We start from the raw sequence: 21,675 nt of genomic DNA on the forward strand, positions 1-21,675 counted from the left end.
CTCTGCGTGGCTGCACATGAAAGCTATAGAAAGCATTGCTCACAACACCAGGGGCAGATACTGTAGATCGACTGAATTAGTTCAACTTCACCATTCAAATCCTCACCTCCGGCGTACACCGCAGACCGAAACCAACATTTTTTCTTCCATACCAGAAAGCAAAATGAATGCATCCGTGTCCACAACCAACTATTGATCTGACTGTAAATAAGATTTCGCTTTAAGATTTATGCCCGTTCAAAATGCCCTTGCCGTGACATATGGAGCATTCTGTTGTTGGCATACATTTAAACATTGAACAGCCTGAATATTAGAGTGCATTTGTGAATGTCTGTAGCAGAAAGACATTTTACTGTCAAACCATCGTAGATTCCAAAACTTCCTGGCTGGAGTGATCTTCTCTCAGCCCTTGAAGTCTCTTCAAGTGATGTCAAAACCGTCTCTGATCACCTTGAGTCCCTGGCAGTTCCTGTGGGGGGTTTCGGGTCAGGAGCTGTGATGAATGTGAGTCAGAACAGATCCAGGCACTGAGGTGGAGAACAGAGTAGAGCAGAGATGGAATGATTGTTGTCAGTGTCATATTGTATCTGTCCCAAAAAAACAAACGAAACGGTCTGCTTAGTTTCCCATGATGCAGTGGAGAGGGATGAGCGCTGGCTTCAGTTGACAGGCTGTCCTGCTCCACTGAGAGCCAATCGGTTCGCTCGGTCTCGTGTCAACAGCTCTGACTCATTGGTCTGGGAGTATCTGTGCTCTGGAGCCATGTGGCCTATAGACCTCCCTACATCCCTGGCAAACACATCACATGCTTCCTTCCCATGAAGATTGACTTTCCACCTCCCACACGCGTGTTTATGGACTGACTTACGTGAATACTATTTATTTTTCGATTGAAGCATGTGAAAGAGCACAATGCTGATCATTCTGCAGGGATTCCATATTAGAGGAATCCGATTGGTTTTGTCAGGATGTAAAGGGCAGGGATGAGTCACAAGTGGTGTTTTGCCTGGTAAAAGGTCACAGGCGCTGAATATGACTGAAGTCCCAGTGTGACGCTGAGGCCTGTGTGCGATCATGGAAGGACGACGGGGACAGAGAGCTCAGTGTTGATCTGTGAAGAGCACAGCCGGTTCAGAAGAAAAACACACATCAATCGCCATAGTATCCTTCTAGTGTTTCTCTATTGAACACTGTGTCCTCTCACTAGTCCAGCGCTGTGAGGGGAAATGCTGACTTTTTCAAAGCAAATCGTTTTTTGGGACTATCAAGAGGACATTGGGATATAGATGCTGTCCCTTATGAAAAAAAATGTTGCGATATATTGGAAAATATAATATTAAACAATACATTACCATATACAGTATAGGAAACTAGTGACTATATTTTCCAGTAAACTACAATATATGAAAAGCGGCAATTCCTTATGTATTATTCAATATATAATGTATTTATATATTATTCTGTATATTTCCTCCCTATATTTTACATACTATAATATATTGACAGTTAATATATAGGGGAATATATTTTCTTTACATAAGGGTACAGTATGCTGATTTTAAAAGGTACTCTCCTGTTGAAAGGTGTTCAGATTGAGAACACTGTCACTGTTCCTGTGTGTCCCTGCAGGGTCATAATGAGACTCTCTGTCACTCTTCAGGCCTGGTTGTACTTTCCGCGTCCGTGAGGGTCTTTGTGACGTACATTTCGTCATCAGAGGGTGTATGCGTAGACTCCGCGCGGACATCCGCGCGCATCCCACTTTTTGTGATGGCGTGTACTTGTCCTTGTCCGTGCGCCCTCTACGCAATGAGAGCACCAGCTGGTGCGTCCTCCAGACGGACTACAGAAGTAGAATGAACAGAACCGCTACGCGTCCGTGTTGTCCGCTGCTGTCCACGTAGCGTCCGTTTGGGAGTGTAAACCAGCCTCTCCTGTGTCTCCGCAGGGTCCCTTGGGTCTCAGCGGTCCACTTGGGCATAAGGGCTCCAGCGGTGGGAAGGTGAGGATCACGTTCATCAAAGGTCAAAGGTTAAACTGATGTTAATGACTGTTTCGAAGCTCTACCTCCGTTGATGGAAGCATGTTCAGTTACTGAACACCCGCCACCCAAACCCCAACCCCCGCCCTCTTCCCACTCAGCACATCAAACAACCAACGGCAAGGATTTAGCAACACATTAGGGGCTTTGTTCAAGTTTTGATTGTGCAAAGCCCAAGTTTTGTAATTAAATTAATTAAATCTTTTAAACGGCGGTGCGTAAATCTGTAATTATTTCTGTTCTCTCCGAGTAATCTTTTAACAACACTTGCTTGGCCAGCTGGTAGTACAAAAAAAAAAAAAAAAAATTTAAGAGTTGTGGAACAGATTGTCGTGTTCTTACACGAGGGAGGAGGATGTGAGGACTGGCGCTCCAGGGAGCTACTGAAAGGCTCAGACTGTTGTTCTGAGACGTTCCAATGTTGCTCTCTCTACAGGGTCCAGATGGTCCACCAGGGAAGTTGGGCTTCCCTGGAGAGATGGTAGGAGTAAGCTCATATTAAAAACTCTGATTAGCACTATTGAATTTGGATGACTGGAGTTTACATACATTTTTTGTTTTTACGTTCTTTAATTACTTCAACTTATGCTTGATGTTGTAAATGTTTGTAACTGGCTGTGTGCTGCTTACCTTGTAAAATAAAGGGAAAATAAACCTTATCAAATATTCACTGTGCGATAATGAATATCACCCATTGTTCATGTTATCAGCTGCCTGCTTGCCACCATTTTGACGGTGTCTGTCTGGGGGTTGTTTTTGTGCAGGGAAAGATCGGGGCGACCGGGGAAGCTGGACCCAAGGGATTCCCAGTAAGTGAAGCTCTTTTAGGTTAGTCTGGATTCCAGGGGCGGGCGCAGGGCTGGGGACAGCCGTTAGCCGTGTGATAAGACAGGCTTGTGCGTAGTGACCGCGTGGCCAGATGATGTCGGCCGGGTGTGATTCACCTGCGTGTCTGGTCATCAGGGAACCCAGGGATCCTCCGGACCGCCGGGAGACAAAGGAACCGCAGGAGATCTGGTGAGTTTCATGTAAAACCTGTTGGCATTTGCGACATCTTCACCACAAGTGTCTCTGGTCAGGTCGTCTGGGTGTTGATTCCAGTAAGGCTTGTATGTATGATGGATCAGCTTCTGCACTGGAACCTGCCATTGATTCCACACGTTGTTTACTGGAGGTATCCACATAAATACTTTTTTCTCTTTTCTGTCTCTCTCACTCTCCAGCTGTGACTCTTCTCTCTTCTCTGCCTCTCTCTATCCAACTGTGACTCTTCTCTGCCTCTCTATCTAACTGTGACTCTTCTCTGCCTCTCTCTCTCCAACTGTGACTCTTCTCTGCCTCTCTATCCAATTGTGACTCTTCTCTTCCTCTCTCTCTAACTGTGACTTTTCTCTGCCTCTCTCTCTCTGACTGTGACTCTTCTCTGCCTCTCTCTCTCTGACTGTGACTCTTCTCTGCCTCTCTCTCTCTGACTGTGACTCCTCTCTGACTCTCTAACTGTGAGTCTTCTCTCTGTGAGTCTTCTCTCTTCTCAGCCTCTCTCTCTGACGGTGACTCTTCTCTGCCTCTCTCTCTCTCTCTCTGATGGTGACTCTTCTCTGCCTCTCTCTCTCTGACTGTGACTCTTCTCTGCCTCTCTCTCTCTCTAGCTGTGACTCTTCTCTGCCTCTCTCTCTCTAGCTGTGACTATTCTCTGCCTCTCTCTCTCTAGCGGTGACACTTCTCTGCCTCTCGTAGCTCAGGGTTCAAAACTGCGACCAAATCTTCATTAATCACTGATTGCCATAGCAGCTTGCTATGCACTTCCAATCGCTCTAGCTAAAGTGTATTTATCTGTATTTATCTATCAAACATTACATGAATTGCCAGTGTTAGTTTTCAGTCAGCTGGGTTAGTGCTCGCTTAGCTGATGATGAGCAACACACTGGTTTAAACTGTGTATAGGTGATATCATCCACACCTCCCTCTGTGATAAACCTACTGTAGTAGTAGTTTGCTCCCCTCTAGTCTAGTTCATTCCTCACTATGCCAAAAAGACAATGTGATGCCCCAATGCCATAAAGTAGGCCTACTCACACCTCACTGAAAAATAGTACAGCTGTAGATTATTATACTTTCCTGTGAGGAGGGAAAGGTAATGTCGCAAAGACCTAGGTCGGAGTGTGACACTACTGTATACGGAGTGAGCTAGTAGAAATTGCATTGTTCGTAGCATATCTGTTAGGCTATATTTTCTGCATTTTTTAAATCCAATTCATCAATCAGGTCTGTTTTTTGGGGGGGACACGAAACCAGGAAAACCATTAGTGTGACCAAATGATCTGCTGGTTCCACCCAATAAAAAGCTTGGTAGCACCTGTGCCTCCAGTGGAACATGTTAGTTTTGAACCCTGTAGCCGGATCTCTCTGAGACGCCTCCCGTATGCCGATGCCTGGAAACCCCTCTGCTACTTCAGCAGGAGGCTTAATCCTGCTTCATTCATTATCCTGCTCCAGTTTTGGAGAGAGAGGCGGAAAGACAGAGCGCGAAAGATACAGAGATAAAGATAGAAAGAAGAAGGACGAGGAGTCGGGGTGATTTACTCCATGATCTTTCTGGAGAGCCAGCTCCGTCTGTGTAGGCAAGACTTTGTCTCAGTCTTCAAGGCTTGGATCCACGCTCTCACACTCCAGCACTGAGGGAGCTGATCTCAGCCTAGATTCACTTATCTACACCGTTCCACACTCTCCTCTCAATTCCTTTATATGCCAGATAATATCTGACATTTTGAAAATAACAACATATACAGGTACCTATCATATACTGAGCTATGATCCCATAATACTTCATACCATTGTATTACCTACAGTACATCTGCTCATGTCTAGTGTGATGTGGGTGTGTGTAATGTGTTCTCTGTGCTTATCGCTTCTGACACCTGACATGCCTGGTGTGTTTCATCGCCCTCTTGTTGCCGTAGGGGCCGTCCGGGCCTGCAGGAACCCTTGGTCGCCGGGGGGAGATGGGCTTGAAGGTGAGACTCCGCCCACACGGACATGTGACAGCAACGCACTCTGGGCCGCCGTGACCCTCAGAATAGACTCGCTTATTCATACATACAGGGAGGGGTGTCAGCTTTGACTCAGTCTGTTGTGGTCTTGTACCAGGGTCCGCCAGGGAAGGTTGGGGAGTCTGGTCTGCCTGGTGAACCTGGAGCGAAGGTGAGATATGACACATACTGTATAAACTAATATCATACAGTATAACTTTACATGTGCTGCTGTTGGTAAATGGTAAATGGACTGCACTTATATTGCACTTTTATCCGAAGCACTTTACAATGGCCTCTCATTCACCCATTCACACACACATGCACACACCAATGGCGGCAGCTGCCACGCAAGGTGCTAGTCTGCTCATTGGGAGCAATTCGGGGTTCAGTGTCTTGCCCAAGGATACTTCGACATGTGGACAGGAGGAGCCAGGATTCGAACCGCACGACCCGCTCGACCTCCTGAGCCACAGCTGCCCCTGGCGGTGTCACACAGTGTCTGGTCAGTGAGCCGTGTCCCCAGTGTCTTACTGTCCTGTTCTGCAGGGGGCCCTGGGGCCGGCGGGGGCCATCGGGGAGCAGGGACTGATGGGTCAGAGGGTGAGTACGCCACAACTCCCACTCAACCACTTTACCAGCTGACGTCTGTGAGGTCTGAGAAGTCTGTGAGGGCTCAGGGCTTGAGGGTTTAGGAGGAACATTGGGTCTGGGCCTAACTCTCTCTCTGTCTCTCTCTCTCCCTCTCTCTCTCTCTCCTCTCTCTCTCTCTCTACTCTCTCTCTTTCTCTCCTTCTCTCTCTCTTTCCCTCTCTCTCTCTCTCTCTCTCTCTCTCTCAGGGTGAGCCAGGAATCGACGGGGAGGCGGGGCAGAGTGGACCGGACGGGACCAAGGTGAGAGAGCGGGGAGGTCATGCCGACATTTACTGCAGAACAGTCACTTGTAGCCTGGCTCTCCGACTGAACTGCCGTTTCGTTTCACCTCACTATTCAGTCTGAACAGGCTCCCATCGCGGCCGTTTTCTGAGCGGGGAGGTCCTCAACGATTGGTTCATCCCTCAATCAATCATATTGCGCAGTTTCATCGTGCTGTATGTCGGCCATGCGCTGCGCGGCGTTGTGAGAGACGCTGGTCAGGGTTGGGCTGGGCGTGAGGACCAGGCAGCAGGCCTGCGTTAGGCTCTTCTGTCTGGCAGAGCGTGGTGACAGAAATACAGCGCAGCTTCGGAGAAGCACAAGGAAAGCTGGACGTGTCGCTCAGCGTTGCTGCTTGATTTCTAAACAAAGGGAAACTGTGTAGAGCCATGTTTACACTCTGTTCAGGATATCTTGTTTAATAAATAAACTACATTTACTGACACTTTACAAGATTGGACTAAAAGCATTTCATACTGTAATGAATGAGGAGCATTTACTCAGTTTAGACACAGTCTTGGTAGTCCTTTATGGCCCTGAGACATTGCATGTACAAGACATTCACTAGTTTAACAATAGCGCCGGTTAGTAACTGTGATGCTCTGGTACAGTGAGACCAGGTCTGGTACAGTGAGATCAGGTCTGGTACAGTGAGATCAGGTCTGGTACTGTACAGTGAGACCAGGTCTGGTACAGTGAGATCAGGTCTGGTACTGTACAGTGAGACCAGGTATGGTACAGTGAGACCAGGTCTGGTACTAGACAGTAAGACCAGGTCTGGTACTGTACAGTGAGACCAGGTTTGGTACTGTACAGTGAGATCAGGTCAAGTACTGTACAGTGAGACCAGGTCTGATACTGTACAGTGAGACCAGGTCTGGTACAGTGAGATCAGGTCTGGTACTGTACAGTGAGACCAGGTCTGGTACAGTGAGACCAGGTCTGGTACTGTACAGGGAGACCAGGTCTGATACTGTACAGGGAGACCAGGTCTGATACTGTACAGTGAGACCAGGTCTGGTACTGTGAGACAAGGTCTGGTACTGTACAGTGAGACCAGGTCTGGTACAGTGAGACCAGGTCTGGTACTGTACAGGGAGACCAGGTCTGATACTGTACAGGGAGACCAGGTCTGATACTGTACAGTGAGACCAGGTCTGGTACTGTGAGACAAGGTCTGGTACTGTACAGTGAGACCAGTCTGTCTGTGTGTGTTTCCCCCCCAGGGTGAGAAGGGGGACGCCGGAGCGGAGGGGTCCCAGGGAGAGAGGGGGGAGATCGGACTGACGGGGAAGGAAGGCCCTTGTGGACCGCCCGGTCTTCTGGGCGTCAGGGTCGGTGTCCGAACCCTAGCCTAGTACACATTATACATCCATCCTGAAAACAAATCCATCTATTGATCAATTGACATCCGCCATATTGACACTTCTATCAATAGGCTGACTGTTTATTTCCCTATAGGGTGTGGAGGGAAAACCCGGCCAGATTGGTGAAAGGGGAAAGCTAGGAGAGAAGGTACGTGTGGCGAGTTAGTTTGCAGTTCCTATAACTCTGATGATGTCGGTCACACTCATTCACTGGAATGTGTCAGTCTGGCTGATTTTATTGGCTTCTCTATGATAGTGGCAAACAGACTATAAACAAAATATAAGTCAATGGCCTCCTCCACACTTAACGCCAGAAGTGCCTAACAAAGGCACCTCCAAGACAGGACAGTTTGCATTGTCAGACTACGGGCACGGCGTCTCAGCGATCTCTAAAGCAACCTCGGTCTCTTTGCATATTTTCCTTGACTGCGACCTCTCCAGGGCAGCAAAGGTCATCAGGGTCACCTGGGAGAGACCGGGCCAGTCGGTGAGCAAGGAGAGGCGGGGTTCGTCGGGCCGAAGGGGTCGAGAGGAACCACCGGACCGCTGGTGAGGCCCTGCAGGACGATAGATGATGTGTGAAGCGTAGGCCGTGTGGCGCTGTGGACATGTTGTAGGCTGATCCCGTCATCTTCACAGGGAGCCCCAGGAAGGATGGGCCAGGAAGGGGAAGTGGGCATCGCAGGATATGAGGTAAGCGCTCCCTCATACAACAATAAAGAATAGACACAATATTGCCACGAGGGCTGCCTCAGACAAAGAGGATATAGCTATGGTCCTTGTAAAGGGTGGTGTGTAGCAGCTTCTTTAACGTTGTTGTCTGTTGTCATAGGGCCATCAAGGACCACAGGGCCCGCTGGGACCCCCTGGACCAAAAGGTGAAAAGGTACACTTCCTTCAGTCCTGTGTCTGTCTGTAGCTGGTATACTTCCTTCAGTCCTGTGTCTGTCTGTAGCTGGTATACTTCCTTCATTCCTGTGTCTGTAGCTGGTATACTTCCTTCATTCCTGTGTCTGTAGCTGGTATACTTCCTTCATTCCTGTGTCTGTAGCTGGTATACTTCCTTCATTCCTGTGTCTGTAGTTGGTATACTTCCTTCATTCTCGTGTCTGTAGTTGGTATACTTCCTTCATTCTTGTGTCTGTAGTTGGTATACTTCCTTCATTCCTGTGTCTGTAGCTGGTACACTTCTACCAGTCCCGTGTCTGATAGCTGCCCTCGTATCTCCTCGTATCTCACGTGGACCCGTGGTCTGTGGACCATATCTCCTGTTTCTGAGGCAGCTTGATTTTCAAGTCCACCCCTGGACATGATGCTAGTCTTTCGCAGGGCCTTACAATTAGTCCTGAATGGTAAGTGCTGAACAGAGAGTCATCGGGTCCCATTTTTAGGATCTTTGGGACAGATGTACTAACGTTTGCAAGCACAGCGTAAATAGCACCTTGGCCAGTCCGCAGAAAGCATGCGCGGTGCGTCGTCATTTCGACATAGACATGACATCACGGCAGGCGAGACATGCTGTGGTTCCTATGCGGCGGAGGATGGGAAGGTTGTCCACAGGAGTGGGACGCAGGCATCCTGTCTCGATGCGCTAGGCATAGGATATTTATGATGAATATCCAGAGACTTGACTTTAACTGCATGAACTCAACATACGTATTGAAGACACTCGTACAGTATATTGCATTCCATGCGTGCTGAGTTAAACTGGACCACACATCCACCGTGTTACTCCGCCTCCACATCGGGAACTACATCACATCAGTATCAGTGCGTGGCTGTATTACAGGTATAAGGCAATATACACAATATAGTCAAGCCAGAAGGTCTGCACACCCCTTTCACCTTCTCCACGTTTTATTACGTTACAGACTTATTCTTATTAGATTGAGTTCATTTTTTGTCTCAAAATTCTACACAAAATAGCCAAAAATTACAAAGTGAAAACAGGTTTTTAGACATTTGTGCTCATTTATTAAAAATCAAAATGTAAAATATTATATGTACACAATGATATGACACCCAAAAGTGAGCTGAGGTGCATTTTGTTTCCACTGATACTACTTGAGATGTTTCTACAACTTAATTGGAGTCCACCTGTGTGGTAAATTCAATTGATTGGACATGATTGGAGATTGCCAACACCTGCCTATATAAGGTCTCACAGTTGACAGTGTATGTCAGAGCAAACTCCAAGCCATGGGGTCAAATAAATTATTTGCAGACCTCAGAAACAGGATTGTGTTACGGCATAGATCTGGAGAAGGGTACAGAAACATTTCTGTAGCTTTACAAGTCCCAAAGAGCACAGTGGCCACTATCATTTGTATATGGAAGAAGTTTGGAACCACCAAGAATCTTCCTAGACCTGGCCACCCGGCTAAACTGAGCAATCGGGGAAGACAGGCCTTGGCCAGGGAGGTGAGCAGGAACCCGAGGGTCACTCTGACAGAGCTCCAGCGTATCCTTGTGGAGATGGGAGAACCTTTCAGAAGATCAACCATCCAGGCAGCACTCCACCGATCAGGCCTTTATGGTAGAGTGGCCAGACGGAAGCCACTCCTTAGTAAAAGGCAGCATCATGATGTGGGGATGTTTTTCAGCAGTGGGAACGGGGCAATTAGTCGTGATAGAGGGAAAGATGAATGCAGCTAAGTACACCGAGATCCTTGAAGAAAACCTGCTCCAGAGTGCTCTGGACCTCAGACTGGGGCGAAGGTTCACCTTCCAAACGGACAATGAACCTAAACACACAGCCAAGATAACAAAGGAGTGGCCTCGGTTCAAGTCTGTGAAGGTCCTTGAGTGGCCCAGTCAGAGCCCAGACTTGAACCCTCTGGAGAGATCTGAAAATGGCTGTGCGCTGATGCTCCCCATCCAACCTGATGGAGCTTGAGAGGATTTGAAGAATGGGAGAAACTGCCTAAAAATAGGTAGGCCAAGCTTGGGGGTGTCATACCCAAGAAGACTTGTGGCTGTAATTGGTGCTTCAACAAAGTACTGAGTAAAGGTTGTGAATACATATGTACATGTGATATTTCAGTGTTTTATTTTTAATACATTTGCAAAAAATTTTAAAACTTTTTTTCACTTTGTTATTATGGGGTATTGCGTGTAGAATTAATTCGAATTTAATCCGTTGTGGAATAAGGCTGTAACGTATCAAAATGTGGAAAAAGTGAAGGGGTGTGCAGACTTTCCATCTTGACTGTACGTTAAAATGAGCCAAAACGTAAATTTTCTCAGCTTAACGGATTCTCAGGATAATCGTGATACAGACATGCAGACAGAGATTCTGCCTTTGTAGTTCGATACCTATAGCTGTGTGCACTTTCGGTAAACAGGACCCTTTCAGAAACACTTTTTTTTTGTGAAAGCCCCAGGATAATGACCCATCTGAAGTTCTAATGACCCAGCTGAAGTTCTAATGACCCAGCTGAAGTTCTAATGACCCAGCTGTAGTTCTAATGACCCAGCTGTAGTTCTAATGACCCAGCTGTAGTTCTAATGACACAGCTGTAGTTCTAATGACCCAGCTGAAGTTCTAATGACCCAGCTGAAGTTCTAATGACAGCTGAAGTTCTAATGACCCAGCTGGAGTTCTAATGACACAGCTGAAGTTCTATGACAGCTGAAGTTGGATCACCCCTCCACCATTTTCTCCCCTCTTTCCATTGAGCACATGCCCAATAAAATGCTACGAGCTCACCACATCATTCACTGGCTTCTATATAAGTCACCGGAAAGATTTAATGTCATGACCGACACTGGGGATTTAATGTCATGACCGACACTTTTTATTGAAGACCCAGCATGTTTCAATGCTCTGTTGTTGTGATTGGAACTGAGTTTGTGTCAGATTCATGTGTGGGTGTGTTTGGTGGGTTTCCTCTGCAGGGTGAACAGGGTGAAGACAGTAAGGTCGAGGGTCCTCTTGGTCCTCAGGGTGACACAGTGAGTTCCTCACATGTTCCTAACCCTAACCCTCACATGTTCCTCACATGTAACTCACATTCCTAACCCTAACCCTCACATGGAGGGGGGGCTCCTCACCTCAGACCCTCTCCTCCAATCATGCTCTGTGAAGGAGGCAGTGAGATAGGGAAGAGAGAAGGGAAGATTCACCCTTGATGTGTTTGAACAGATGTGTACAGATGTTTCATCTGGTTCCTGTGTCACACCAGGGTCCTACTGGATCCAGGGGGGACCGAGGAGAACCGGGGGACGTGGGATACCCAGTGAGTGGGAAGTTGCTGATTCAGTTTTAAATTTAATTTAATTTAAAGGGACAGTGCACATTTATCAACATTTCCGTTTCCACATCCATGTAAATGTGCCAGAGTTAGCTAATGAGAGAATTTTCATAATATGAGAAACTGTAGTCTAATATACACATCATGCCAGTATTATAATGGATGGCTGTATACCAGGTTATTCCACCTGACTGTCAAGTAACTACAATATAATGTGAGGACAATACAAACAGCCACCAGATGTTGGCATGGCTACACGACACCGAGTTGGACCTCTGACGTTACACGAAAGAAGAAGCCACCCTCTCATCTGGAACGAATCTGTTTCTTATCCTTAGATGTGTTGATACCTCTCTTCTTCCCAGGGCCAGCCAGGTGTGGATGGAGACAGAGGCAAAGCAGGTGCCACCGGCCTACCCGTAAGTATTCTAGTACCACTCGGTTCGAGGGCCGTAGACGGGCCGGCCACTCAAGGACAGCCACATGTTCAGTCATCGCTCTCGCCATGTCTTAGGGACATCCTGGACCGAGGGGACTACAAGGGCGGAAAGGTTCCAAAGGTGATCAAGTAAGGACACGAAACAACACGGTATCGGGTCTGCTCGCTCGTTAGACTGTTCTTCTCTGCGGTTCTGACTCAGTGTGCTGACTCTCATCCCTTCAGAGTCAGAAAGGCAAACTGGGCCCGCGAGGGGAGTCGGGAAGCAAAGGGCCGCCGGTAAGTGAGACGGATGTAACGTTACACTTTTTTAAAGCACTTTTCTCAGGAAGAACAGCTACTTACCGGTTCATGATAGAGGTTGGGATAGTGTGTACTGTAGGATATAAGTATTGATGTCGGATCCCTGGTTCTTTGGAAGGGTCCGGAAGGGCATCCCGGGCCGAGAGGCGTGGAGGGCAGGGAGGGCCAGTGGGGCGAGCCCGGGCCGGACGGACCCCCGGGGATAGACGGCGACAGAGGAGCGAAGGTGAGGACCGTCGCCGTGTCTCACCGCGGCTGCTCTGCGCTCGCTAGACGCCGGTCACCTTCAGCGGTCTGTCCGTGTCTCAGGGCGAGCAGGGGGAGGACGGGGAGTTCGGCGCCGCCGGCAAAGCCGGGCAACGTGGGAAGACGGGCTCACCGGGACTACCGGGACCGCAAGGCTCCTTTGGACCGAAGGTGAGGATACCGACACCAACTGTCACACAGCGTAGTGCTGTAGTACCAGAACCTGGGTTACATCTCTGGCATATTGACCGTTAATATTTTGAATAAAAGCAGGCAGTAAGTAAACATATAATTCTACTGTTGTGAACCAGGTAGAGCACATGTAAAACCACCGACAAATCGATGGTGACAGGTAGAAAAAGTAGGGTTTCAGTCGTTGTTTCCAGGCTGTTGTGCTCTAACTTATGTAACCGGGTGCTATACAGTGTTCCATTGTAAAGTGACCAATAGGAACTCCCACTGAAATATATGAACTTTCACCCCTACTACCTCTGGTGTGTTTCAGGGGGAGAGGGGTCTCCTGGGCCAAACTGGACCTGTAGGGAAGAGAGGCTTCTTTGGTGGCATGGGGTTGCCTGGGAAACAGGGGGACAAGGGCACCAAAGGTCAACCCGTGAGTACCAACAGCAAAACAAATTCAGAAGGTTCAAGATCTGTTTATCAGCCATGTATACAGTATGGTTCACGCATACTAGGAATTTGTCTAGGGTAATGACATGCGCTGTTCCAGACGACATAGGACAGGGTGCAGGACAGGATAGGACAGGACAGTGCAAATGCAATATAAAAAACTGTACACATACAAAATACAGCGCAACAGTTCATGTTGGAAAAACCTGATTGAGGAATGAAATGATTCGACTGGACTGCATTTGCATTCATGTCACCTTTACTGGGAGTGCATTCCGAAGATAAGGTATGCTTACACCCATCTGTTTTTGTTTTTGTTTTGTTTTGGGTCAAATTGTCTTTACAATATACAGTAATACAAGATGTTCTTGTTTCTCTGACCGTGTTAGGGTCACACAGGCGAGCAGGGATTTCCAGGGATTCTGGGAATGTTCGGACCAAAGGTGCGCTTCTTTCTCCTCCCTCTGCTCTCAGCCCTTACCATGGTCATGTGACCACCAAATGACTCAGAGCTGCATAATTAATCATCATGTTTCCCCACTAAGCCTCAAGACTGGGCCAGAAATATGGTTCTGATCAACAAAAAAAAGATGGGCTATTAACCATTTAGTGATGAATCTTGGATTGTCTGAGGATTAATTCAAGTATTTGATGGAATTTAAATCCTCTAATGCTTTTGCAGAATTTTTAGTCCTAAATCACAATTCTGGAACAGCATATGGCGTCTTATTGTGTCACTTAACACTCCATAACTGCGTACTTTGTAGTAAAACAACTCAACAGCTGATAGCCAGCTGAACAAACACAGACTTCACAGGCTTTACTGAACCTTTGGACGGTAATTTAGAGCCCTGAGACACTTGGTTCTCTCCTAGCGTGTCTCGGGTTGATATACCATTGTAACGCAGCCCTGAGAGGGGAGGGAAGCAGATGAGCGTTGGCTCCGTGTTCAGCTGGAGTTGCCCTCGCCAGTAATGGATCCTGGGGCCAATCAGATGTCACTGATTTGGCTTAGCTGTTCACATCACATATTACTGCCCTAAGATGACCTTAAGTATACTGCCCATGGTGGAGAGGATATTTGTAGGGTATTGTATGGGTATTGGGAGGGTATTGCATGGGTACTGTAATGGTATTGCATGGGTATTATAAGGGTATTGCATGGGTACTGTAATGGTATTGTATGGTTATTGGAAGGGTATTGCATGGGTATTATAAGGGTATTGCATGGGTACTGTAATGGTATTGCATGGGTATTATAAGGGTATTGCATGGGTACTGTAATGGTATTGCATGGGTATTATAAGGGTATTGTATGGGTACTGTAATGGTATTGCATGGGTATTATAAGGGTATTGCATGGGTATTGTAAGGCTATTGTCAGAGTATTGTGAGGGTATTGGTATAACGGAGACAGTGTGTTTGTATCTGTCCAGGGACCTCCTGGAGATCTGGGCCCAGTCGGGATACAGGGGCCTAAAGGACCACGTGGCCTGAGGGTAAGAGTCCACCAACACCATGACAACCTAACGTCCACCAACACCATGACAACCTAACGTCCACCAACACCATGACAACCTAATGTCCACCAACACCATGACAACCTAACGTCCACCCACACCATGGCAACCTAACATCCACCAACACCATGACAACCTAACTCCAAAAACACCATGACAACCTATCGTCCACCAACACCATGGCAACCTAACGTCCACCAACACCATGACAACCTAACTCCATGAACACCATGACAACCTGACAACCTAACGTCCACCAACACCATGACAACCTAACGTCCACCAACACCATGACAACCTAACGTCCATCAACACCATGACAACCTAACGTCCACCAACACCATGACAACCTATCTGCCTGTTCAGAGGGCTGTTGTCCGTTGTCACTGACGGCATGTCTGTCTCTCTGGCCAGGGGACAGAGGGAGCGATCGGCCCTGTCGGTATCGTCGGCCCCAGCGGTAACCCAGTAAGTACCCCCATCCCTCACCCCCCTCTTATCTGCAGAACGCGCTGTCCTTCCCTCCTTCAGGCACCGATGGAGTGATTCTCTCTCTCTCTCCTCTCTCTCTCCTCTCCATCAGGGCCTGCAGGGCGACAAGGGCAGCGGAGGTGAAACGGTGCGTAGCAGGGACCCTGGAGAGGTAGTGAGGAAGAGCAGCACACTCGGCAGCGCTCTGTTCTCCTCCTATACTGTTCCTGTGGCTCCACTGACTCCTCTTAAACAGGCACAGTCACGCTTGTTTAAATTAATATCATGTGGATTAAATGCAGCAAGCGTTTATCTCTCTAATTCCACTGTGGTTAAACGGGACACAGTCCCGCTTGTTGAAGTTAATATTATTTGGATTAAAAGCTTAAATCATTTGTGTAGGCCCTTTTTAAAATCACCGTCAGGGCAGACATTTCCCTACACGGAAGACTGAACCAGAAGGACTTCAAAGGTCAGACACATTTAATCCACATAATATTAATTTAAACAAGCGTGACTGCGCCCCTTTAACCACAGGCCCACTGCCTGTCTTTGGGGTTTCAGTGACAGTCACCGTACTGAACCAGTAGGACTAGTCCTTCCCCTGCATACTGAACCAGTAGGACTAGTCCTTCCCCTGCATACTGAACCAGTAGGACTAGTCCTTCCCCTGCTGTACTGAACCAGTAGGACTAGTCCTTCCCCTGCTGTAATGAACCAGTAGGACTAGTCCTTCCCCTGCATACTGAACCAGTAGGACTAGTCCTTCCCTGCTGTAATGAACCAGTAGGACTAGTCCTTCCCTGCAGTAATGAACCAGTAGGACTAGTCCTTCCCTGCTTTACTGAACCAGTAGGACTAGTCATTCCCCTGCATACTGAACCAGTAGGACTAGTCCTTCCCCTACTGTACTGAACCAGTAGGACTAGTCCTTCCCTGCAGTAATGAACCAGTAGGACTAGTCCTTCCCTGCTGTAATGAACCAGTAGGACTAGTCTTTACCCTGCATACTGTACCAGTAGGACTAGTCCTTCCCCTGCATACTGAACCAGTAGACTAGTCCTTCCCCTGCTGTAATTAACCAGTAGGACTAGTCCTTCCCTGCTGTAATGAACCAGTAGGACTAGTCCTTCCCCTGCATACTGAACCAGTAGGACTAGTCCTTCCCTGCTGTAATGAACCAGTAGGACTAGTCCTTCCCTGCTGTAATGAACCAGTAGGACTAGTCCTTCCCTGCTGTACTGCGGCAGCTGCAGCACCAGAGGCTGCTGGATGTTATTGCCTGTGGTTGTATTGATCCAATTACCGACATTGTTTTCCTGTTTTGCTCTTGTCTTCACAAACAGGGTTTACAAGGACCAAGGGTAGGTATTTCATTTCCTCTGACAAGGCATACAGTGACTTATGGCTATATAATTACACTAGACAACCTATGATCGTACTAGCAGCAGTTAAAACAATTGTTGAACTGTTGAAGTGATACTTATGTTGTGTAACATTTCAGGGACCTCCTGGACCTCGCGGCCCCCCAGGACCACCGGTATGTTCCGCTGTTTCCCTTCATACAGAACAAGCACTTATCTAATCCCCCTGTCATCGGCCTCTTCTGCGCACGTCATAAACACAGGAACTACGGCTTTAATCTGCATTTCTCTCTCTCTCCTCTAGGGGCTTCCTGCGTCTCCTCTGTCGCTCGTGAGTTTGTTCACCACCTGCTAACCATTAGTGTCTCCCGGGAGAAGCCGAGTGTCAAACCGTTAGTTTCTGGAGCGTTTCGGGAGTCATGTGTCTCATTGTGTCTTCCCGTAGCAAAAAGAGGCTCTCGGGGCTACTTTCCACATCCTAATGGATTCCCACACCGTGCTGAGGTCAGAGGTGAGGTCTCTGTGGAAGTGCTGATGCCTGGTAATGAATCTCCCGCTCTTAAGGCGTTACTGATGTGGGCTCGTAGGGACAAATTCTATACATTATATAATGCGTACCTTGTAAGAAACACGCACGCAGGTGAGCACATTATCTTAAGCTTAGCCGCGCCAACTATGAACGCCGTCACGCCGACGGCGTCCGAGGAAAGTGCGGAGAGATGGACAGAGGTTGCTGATTTATGGGTTAGATGTTAGATGACCTGGGCCTCAGTCTGGTCACAGTGAGCTGTCCTCCCCCAGGGTTACCATTACTCCGAGCTGCCCATGCTGGACCAGGGCACCGAGATCCTGCAGACCCTCCACTACCTCAGTGCCCTGCTCCGGAGCCTGAAGAACCCGCTGGGAACCCGCGAGAACCCGGCGCGCATCTGCCCGGACCTGCGCGACTGCGAGCAGAGGATGAGCGACGGTGAGGAGCAGGAGAGGAGGGAACAGATGTCTTTACTTTACTTTACAGATGTCTTTACTTCACAGATGTCTTTACTTAAAAGGCACTAGACTACGAACCAATTATATGTTTGGCAACATCGGTGTTGTGCACGCATCACTGTTGTAGAAAAACAGGAAGACGGCCATCCGTTTTTAGTTTTAAAATGTTCTCCCCTTACTACGGCAGCTTGTCACCCAGTGATAATCGCTGTGACCTGGACACGACTCGTATGAACCAGCGTGATGTCAGTGTGAGGCAGTTTGATTCACCTCTAGTATCATTTCAGAGAAACAGATGAAGTGATACAGAATACAGACACTCAACCCAGTTTAATCTACAGAGTCAGAGAGGGAAGTTAAAGGTCTTGTGTCTATTTCCTCCAAAACCAATAGATCCATTACACAGTCTTTACACACTGCGTCTATTTGTGTCCAGTCTGATGGAAGCACTCTCCTAACCTGCTTTCTCTCGCCCTCCCTCTACCTGTTCGAAGGCCCTTACTGGATCGACCCGAACCTGGGCTGCTCAGCGGACGCCATAGAGGTGACCTGCAACTTCACCACCGGAGGCCAGACCTGTCTGGAGCCCGTCACCGCAGCTAAGGTCTGGACGCGTCTCTGGACACACACTCAGATATTCCCAGTCAGAACAAGCCTCTGTCCAGTCAAAAGAAGTATTGTTCAGTGAAGTGCAGCAAGAACGTGCACATCAAGGGCCAAATCAAACTTTATTTGTATAGCACATTTCATACATGGAGGCAACACAATGCGCTTTACAGAGAGGTGTGTGTGTGTGTGTGTGTGTGTGTGTGTGTGTGTGTGTGTGTGTGTGTGTGTGTGTGTGTGTGTGTGTGTGTGGGTGTGGGTGTGGGTGTGGGTGTGGGTGTGGGTGTGGGTGTGGGTGTGGGTGTGGGTGTGGGTGTGGGTGTGGGGGGGGGGTGGGTTGGCATAGGTCCCACCCCCACGAATTCCAGAGGGAAGCAAAAACACAGTTCACCCAAGGGCCGAAAAAGTGAGCTGTAAAAATTCCCTGACCTCTCTCAGTGCTCTCGAGCAAGCTCCTGGAAAATGTGAGACACAACTATCAGTAGAGTAGATAAATAGTCCATTAGGCCATTATGTGTTAGCTATCCCTGTCATCAACATCAAGGGCCATGATGAATGGTGTGTCTCCGATCACTTCAAACAAAGCATCCAGGCATGTCAGGATGTAAACAATGATCATAGAACACATCAATGACTTTCGCATCCTCCTACGGTCAGTTGGATCTCTGTTTACGTGATTCTTAACTCCAGTGTTCAGCTACATCTTTCCCAGACTCCACCCTGGCCGCGAAGACCCGACTTCCTTCACGACTTCCTTCCCGTCAGCTGGACAAAGCCTTTCTCCCAGTACTCTTCTTTCAAAGCTCACCTTTTTACACAGCACTTTCCTTTGATCCCCGGGGATCTATGAATTATTACTACTACTTCCAGGCAGCGCCAAGCCAGCCTATGGCAGCGGAGGATATAGTAATAAATAAGAATAAAACCTTTATTTGTATAGCACCTTTCATACAAAAAATGCAGCCAAAAGTGCTTTATAACAAAGAAATCCCTCACATGAAAGAACATAAATGCAGGGAAAATGAGAGCGAAGATAAAAACCCAATAAAAAGAAGTTATAACAGTGAAGAAGTGAAAAGTGATATCTTATGTTTATATATCACCATATTGAGGTTAGGTTGGAGCAAGGGGAAGATGTCCGTATGCGCCTGGACTCTTATCAGTCCAGGAGATCACACCGTGGTGACCCTGCGGAGGGGAGGGGATGAGGACGAGACGGACCCTCAGCCAGCCGCGAGGGAGCATGGCGCCCTCCGCGTTCTAACGCTCGGTCTCGCGGTGTTTTGTGTCTTGCAGCTGGAGATGGGGGTGGGCCGCATCCAGATGAACTTCCTCCACCTGCTCAGCGCCGAGGCCGTGCAGCGCGTCACCGTCCACTGCCTGAACGCCCCCGTGTGGGCCACGGGCCCCTCCCTGCCTCCGGCCTCCCGCGCCCTGGGCTTCAAGGCCTGGAGCGGGGACGCCATCCAGGCCGGCGACCTCCTGGAGCCACACGTCGCCAGGGACGACTGCTGGGTACATTAGTCTGGGCTGGGGGGGGGGAGAGGTTGCCAGTACGGTTGTCATTTTATGCTCAATAACTCACTCTTCAAGCTCGATATTCAAACTGTTTAGTTTCTCTGTGGGTCTCTCCTTTTTTGTGCTAGCTGGCACAGCGAGTCTTTTATAAACACCATCCCAGATACTTCTTCCTCTCACACCTGTGTCTAACCTTGTCTTTCAGATTAAAGATGGCCGCTGGCATCAGACCCAATTCGTCTTCCAGACCCAGGACCCGAACTTACTTCCCATCGTGGACGTGTTCAACCTGCCCTCCTCCCAGCCCGGTTCCCAGTACCACCTGGAGGTCGGACCCGTGTGCTTCTTATAGAGGCCTCTAGACCCTCCACATACCTCCTCATAGGAGAGACTACAGGGGGGTGGGAGGGGAGACTACAGGGGGGTGGGAGGGGAGACTGTGGAAGCGTGATCTCCCGGGATCCTACGAGGAGCAGCAAGCCCCGCCCACCCTCCAGCACATGCTCGGACTGCAGACGACGGGGGGGGGGGGGGGGGGGGGCGGACGGACCAGGGGAACCACAGAGGAGTCACGGGGGAACGATTCCGCCTGAGGAAAACTTAACGCTTGTCAGGAACTTACTCAAAACCTGGAAGTGCGAGGACACGATGGAGACAGAGGGAGACGGTCTCTAATCTGACGGGTCTCAAATCTGACGTAACTCTCACATGTTTTAACTTATTCCCGTCATGGTCCGACACCCCATTTCATGAACTCTAAACGTTTGAAAAATTTGTACAGTAAAAGAGAATGATTATAATTGTATTTGCATATGCAGAACTTATCTTTTTACACACTTAAACATAATGCATTATTTGTACTGTATATTGTAATATAAAGAGCAATAGATATTTTGCCGCAGTTTCAAAGCTATTCAGGTAATAGGAGATCTCTCCCAGATAGCAAGCGGATGTGTAATGATTCTGGGCCATATATGGGCCGGAACTAAGCCACAAGGGCCAGATCTGGCCTGTATATGGCCCAGATCCGCTTGCTATCTGGGCTCCTAACAGTTACTCTGGTACAGTATGTAGTGCGCCCAGCACACACACACACACACACACAGGTGCACTGTATCCAGCGGTCTTTTTGTTCCTCAGTCAGTGTGGGAGGTTTGACCATGGAGCTGTTCTGTACATCATTGGAACATACTGGTGTAGAGGGAGGTAATGTGCATACTTCCCATTTCTCAACTAGCTACATGATTCCGTGATTGAGGCGATACCTGGTGCTACAGTGATTGACAGGCTCCTGTGGTTGATAATGAAGCTGTCTTCGTCAATTCTATGGTGCTTTTATACTTTAAAGGGAATTTTTTTCAATACTCAATGAATGCAAACGAAGGAAAAATCACCAATTTATATTCTCAAGCTAGCGGTTTAGCAGTGTACTCTGTTAGTCTGAAGGTTAATTGAAGATTTAAGCAATCCACGTCTTTACTGTAAATGTGTATGATATGCAAGCCCTGTATACAGTGAATCCCATCATGCTAATTTATATTATTTAAAAGTCCATGGATTTTGCCATTTCTGTTACATTCAAACCGGACAACAATTTCACATCTTATTAACAGAGCATTTGTTCTTTGTATAAAGTGGGGGCTCCAAAGAGTTTGTTTTGTAATTGTTTTATAACCAATTGTACCGTTTATGGGGCATTTTCAAAGTGTGTTATTTGTGAATGTTGACAATATTTGTGAATGCTCTGTTCTACTCAATTCTACCTATTAATATAAAGCACTCTTCATTACAAATCTACATAGAAACCATTCTGAGCAGACTGCACACCTTTGACATCAGATAAGGAAAAAGTATTTTCAGCTTTCATTTTCTTGCCTCAACAGATGTGTTCAATAAATATTTGAAGTCTTAGTTGCTAACCGTGTTTAAATGGCTTCTCTCTCACACCAATCACCTGATGAACCCTAATAGCTTCAGTACATG

At 47.9% G+C, this 21,675-nt stretch overlaps 1 protein-coding gene across 1 annotated transcript in view; it reads left to right on the top strand.

Moving 5' to 3' along the window:
- Positions 1 to 20,044, top strand: part of col27a1b (collagen, type XXVII, alpha 1b) — a gene marked incomplete at both ends in the record, with an annotated part of 78,550 nt that extends 58,506 nt beyond the window's left edge. The window contains 32 exons of the mRNA XM_084439990.1: positions 1,949 to 2,002; positions 2,478 to 2,522; positions 2,806 to 2,850; positions 3,005 to 3,058; positions 5,002 to 5,055; positions 5,189 to 5,242; positions 5,620 to 5,673; positions 5,911 to 5,964; positions 7,212 to 7,319; positions 7,447 to 7,500; positions 7,794 to 7,901; positions 7,992 to 8,045; positions 8,185 to 8,238; positions 11,250 to 11,306; positions 11,537 to 11,590; positions 11,971 to 12,024; positions 12,120 to 12,173; positions 12,270 to 12,323; positions 12,466 to 12,573; positions 12,657 to 12,764; positions 13,099 to 13,206; positions 13,613 to 13,666; positions 14,660 to 14,722; positions 15,158 to 15,211; positions 15,327 to 15,362; positions 16,561 to 16,578; positions 16,719 to 16,754; positions 17,024 to 17,089; positions 17,380 to 17,548; positions 18,063 to 18,172; positions 19,471 to 19,689; positions 19,898 to 20,044. Coding sequence (XP_084296116.1) covers positions 1,949 to 2,002; positions 2,478 to 2,522; positions 2,806 to 2,850; positions 3,005 to 3,058; positions 5,002 to 5,055; positions 5,189 to 5,242; positions 5,620 to 5,673; positions 5,911 to 5,964; positions 7,212 to 7,319; positions 7,447 to 7,500; positions 7,794 to 7,901; positions 7,992 to 8,045; positions 8,185 to 8,238; positions 11,250 to 11,306; positions 11,537 to 11,590; positions 11,971 to 12,024; positions 12,120 to 12,173; positions 12,270 to 12,323; positions 12,466 to 12,573; positions 12,657 to 12,764; positions 13,099 to 13,206; positions 13,613 to 13,666; positions 14,660 to 14,722; positions 15,158 to 15,211; positions 15,327 to 15,362; positions 16,561 to 16,578; positions 16,719 to 16,754; positions 17,024 to 17,089; positions 17,380 to 17,548; positions 18,063 to 18,172; positions 19,471 to 19,689; positions 19,898 to 20,044 — 2,361 coding nt within the window. The remainder of the gene's footprint in view (positions 1 to 1,948; positions 2,003 to 2,477; positions 2,523 to 2,805; positions 2,851 to 3,004; positions 3,059 to 5,001; positions 5,056 to 5,188; positions 5,243 to 5,619; positions 5,674 to 5,910; positions 5,965 to 7,211; positions 7,320 to 7,446; positions 7,501 to 7,793; positions 7,902 to 7,991; positions 8,046 to 8,184; positions 8,239 to 11,249; positions 11,307 to 11,536; positions 11,591 to 11,970; positions 12,025 to 12,119; positions 12,174 to 12,269; positions 12,324 to 12,465; positions 12,574 to 12,656; positions 12,765 to 13,098; positions 13,207 to 13,612; positions 13,667 to 14,659; positions 14,723 to 15,157; positions 15,212 to 15,326; positions 15,363 to 16,560; positions 16,579 to 16,718; positions 16,755 to 17,023; positions 17,090 to 17,379; positions 17,549 to 18,062; positions 18,173 to 19,470; positions 19,690 to 19,897) is intronic.
- Positions 20,045 to 21,675: the final 1,631 nt, after the last annotated feature.

The sequence above is a fragment of the Borostomias antarcticus genome (assembly GCF_949987555.1).
Source record: "Borostomias antarcticus genome assembly, chromosome: 6".
Taxonomy (NCBI): Eukaryota; Metazoa; Chordata; class Actinopteri; order Stomiiformes; family Stomiidae; genus Borostomias; species Borostomias antarcticus.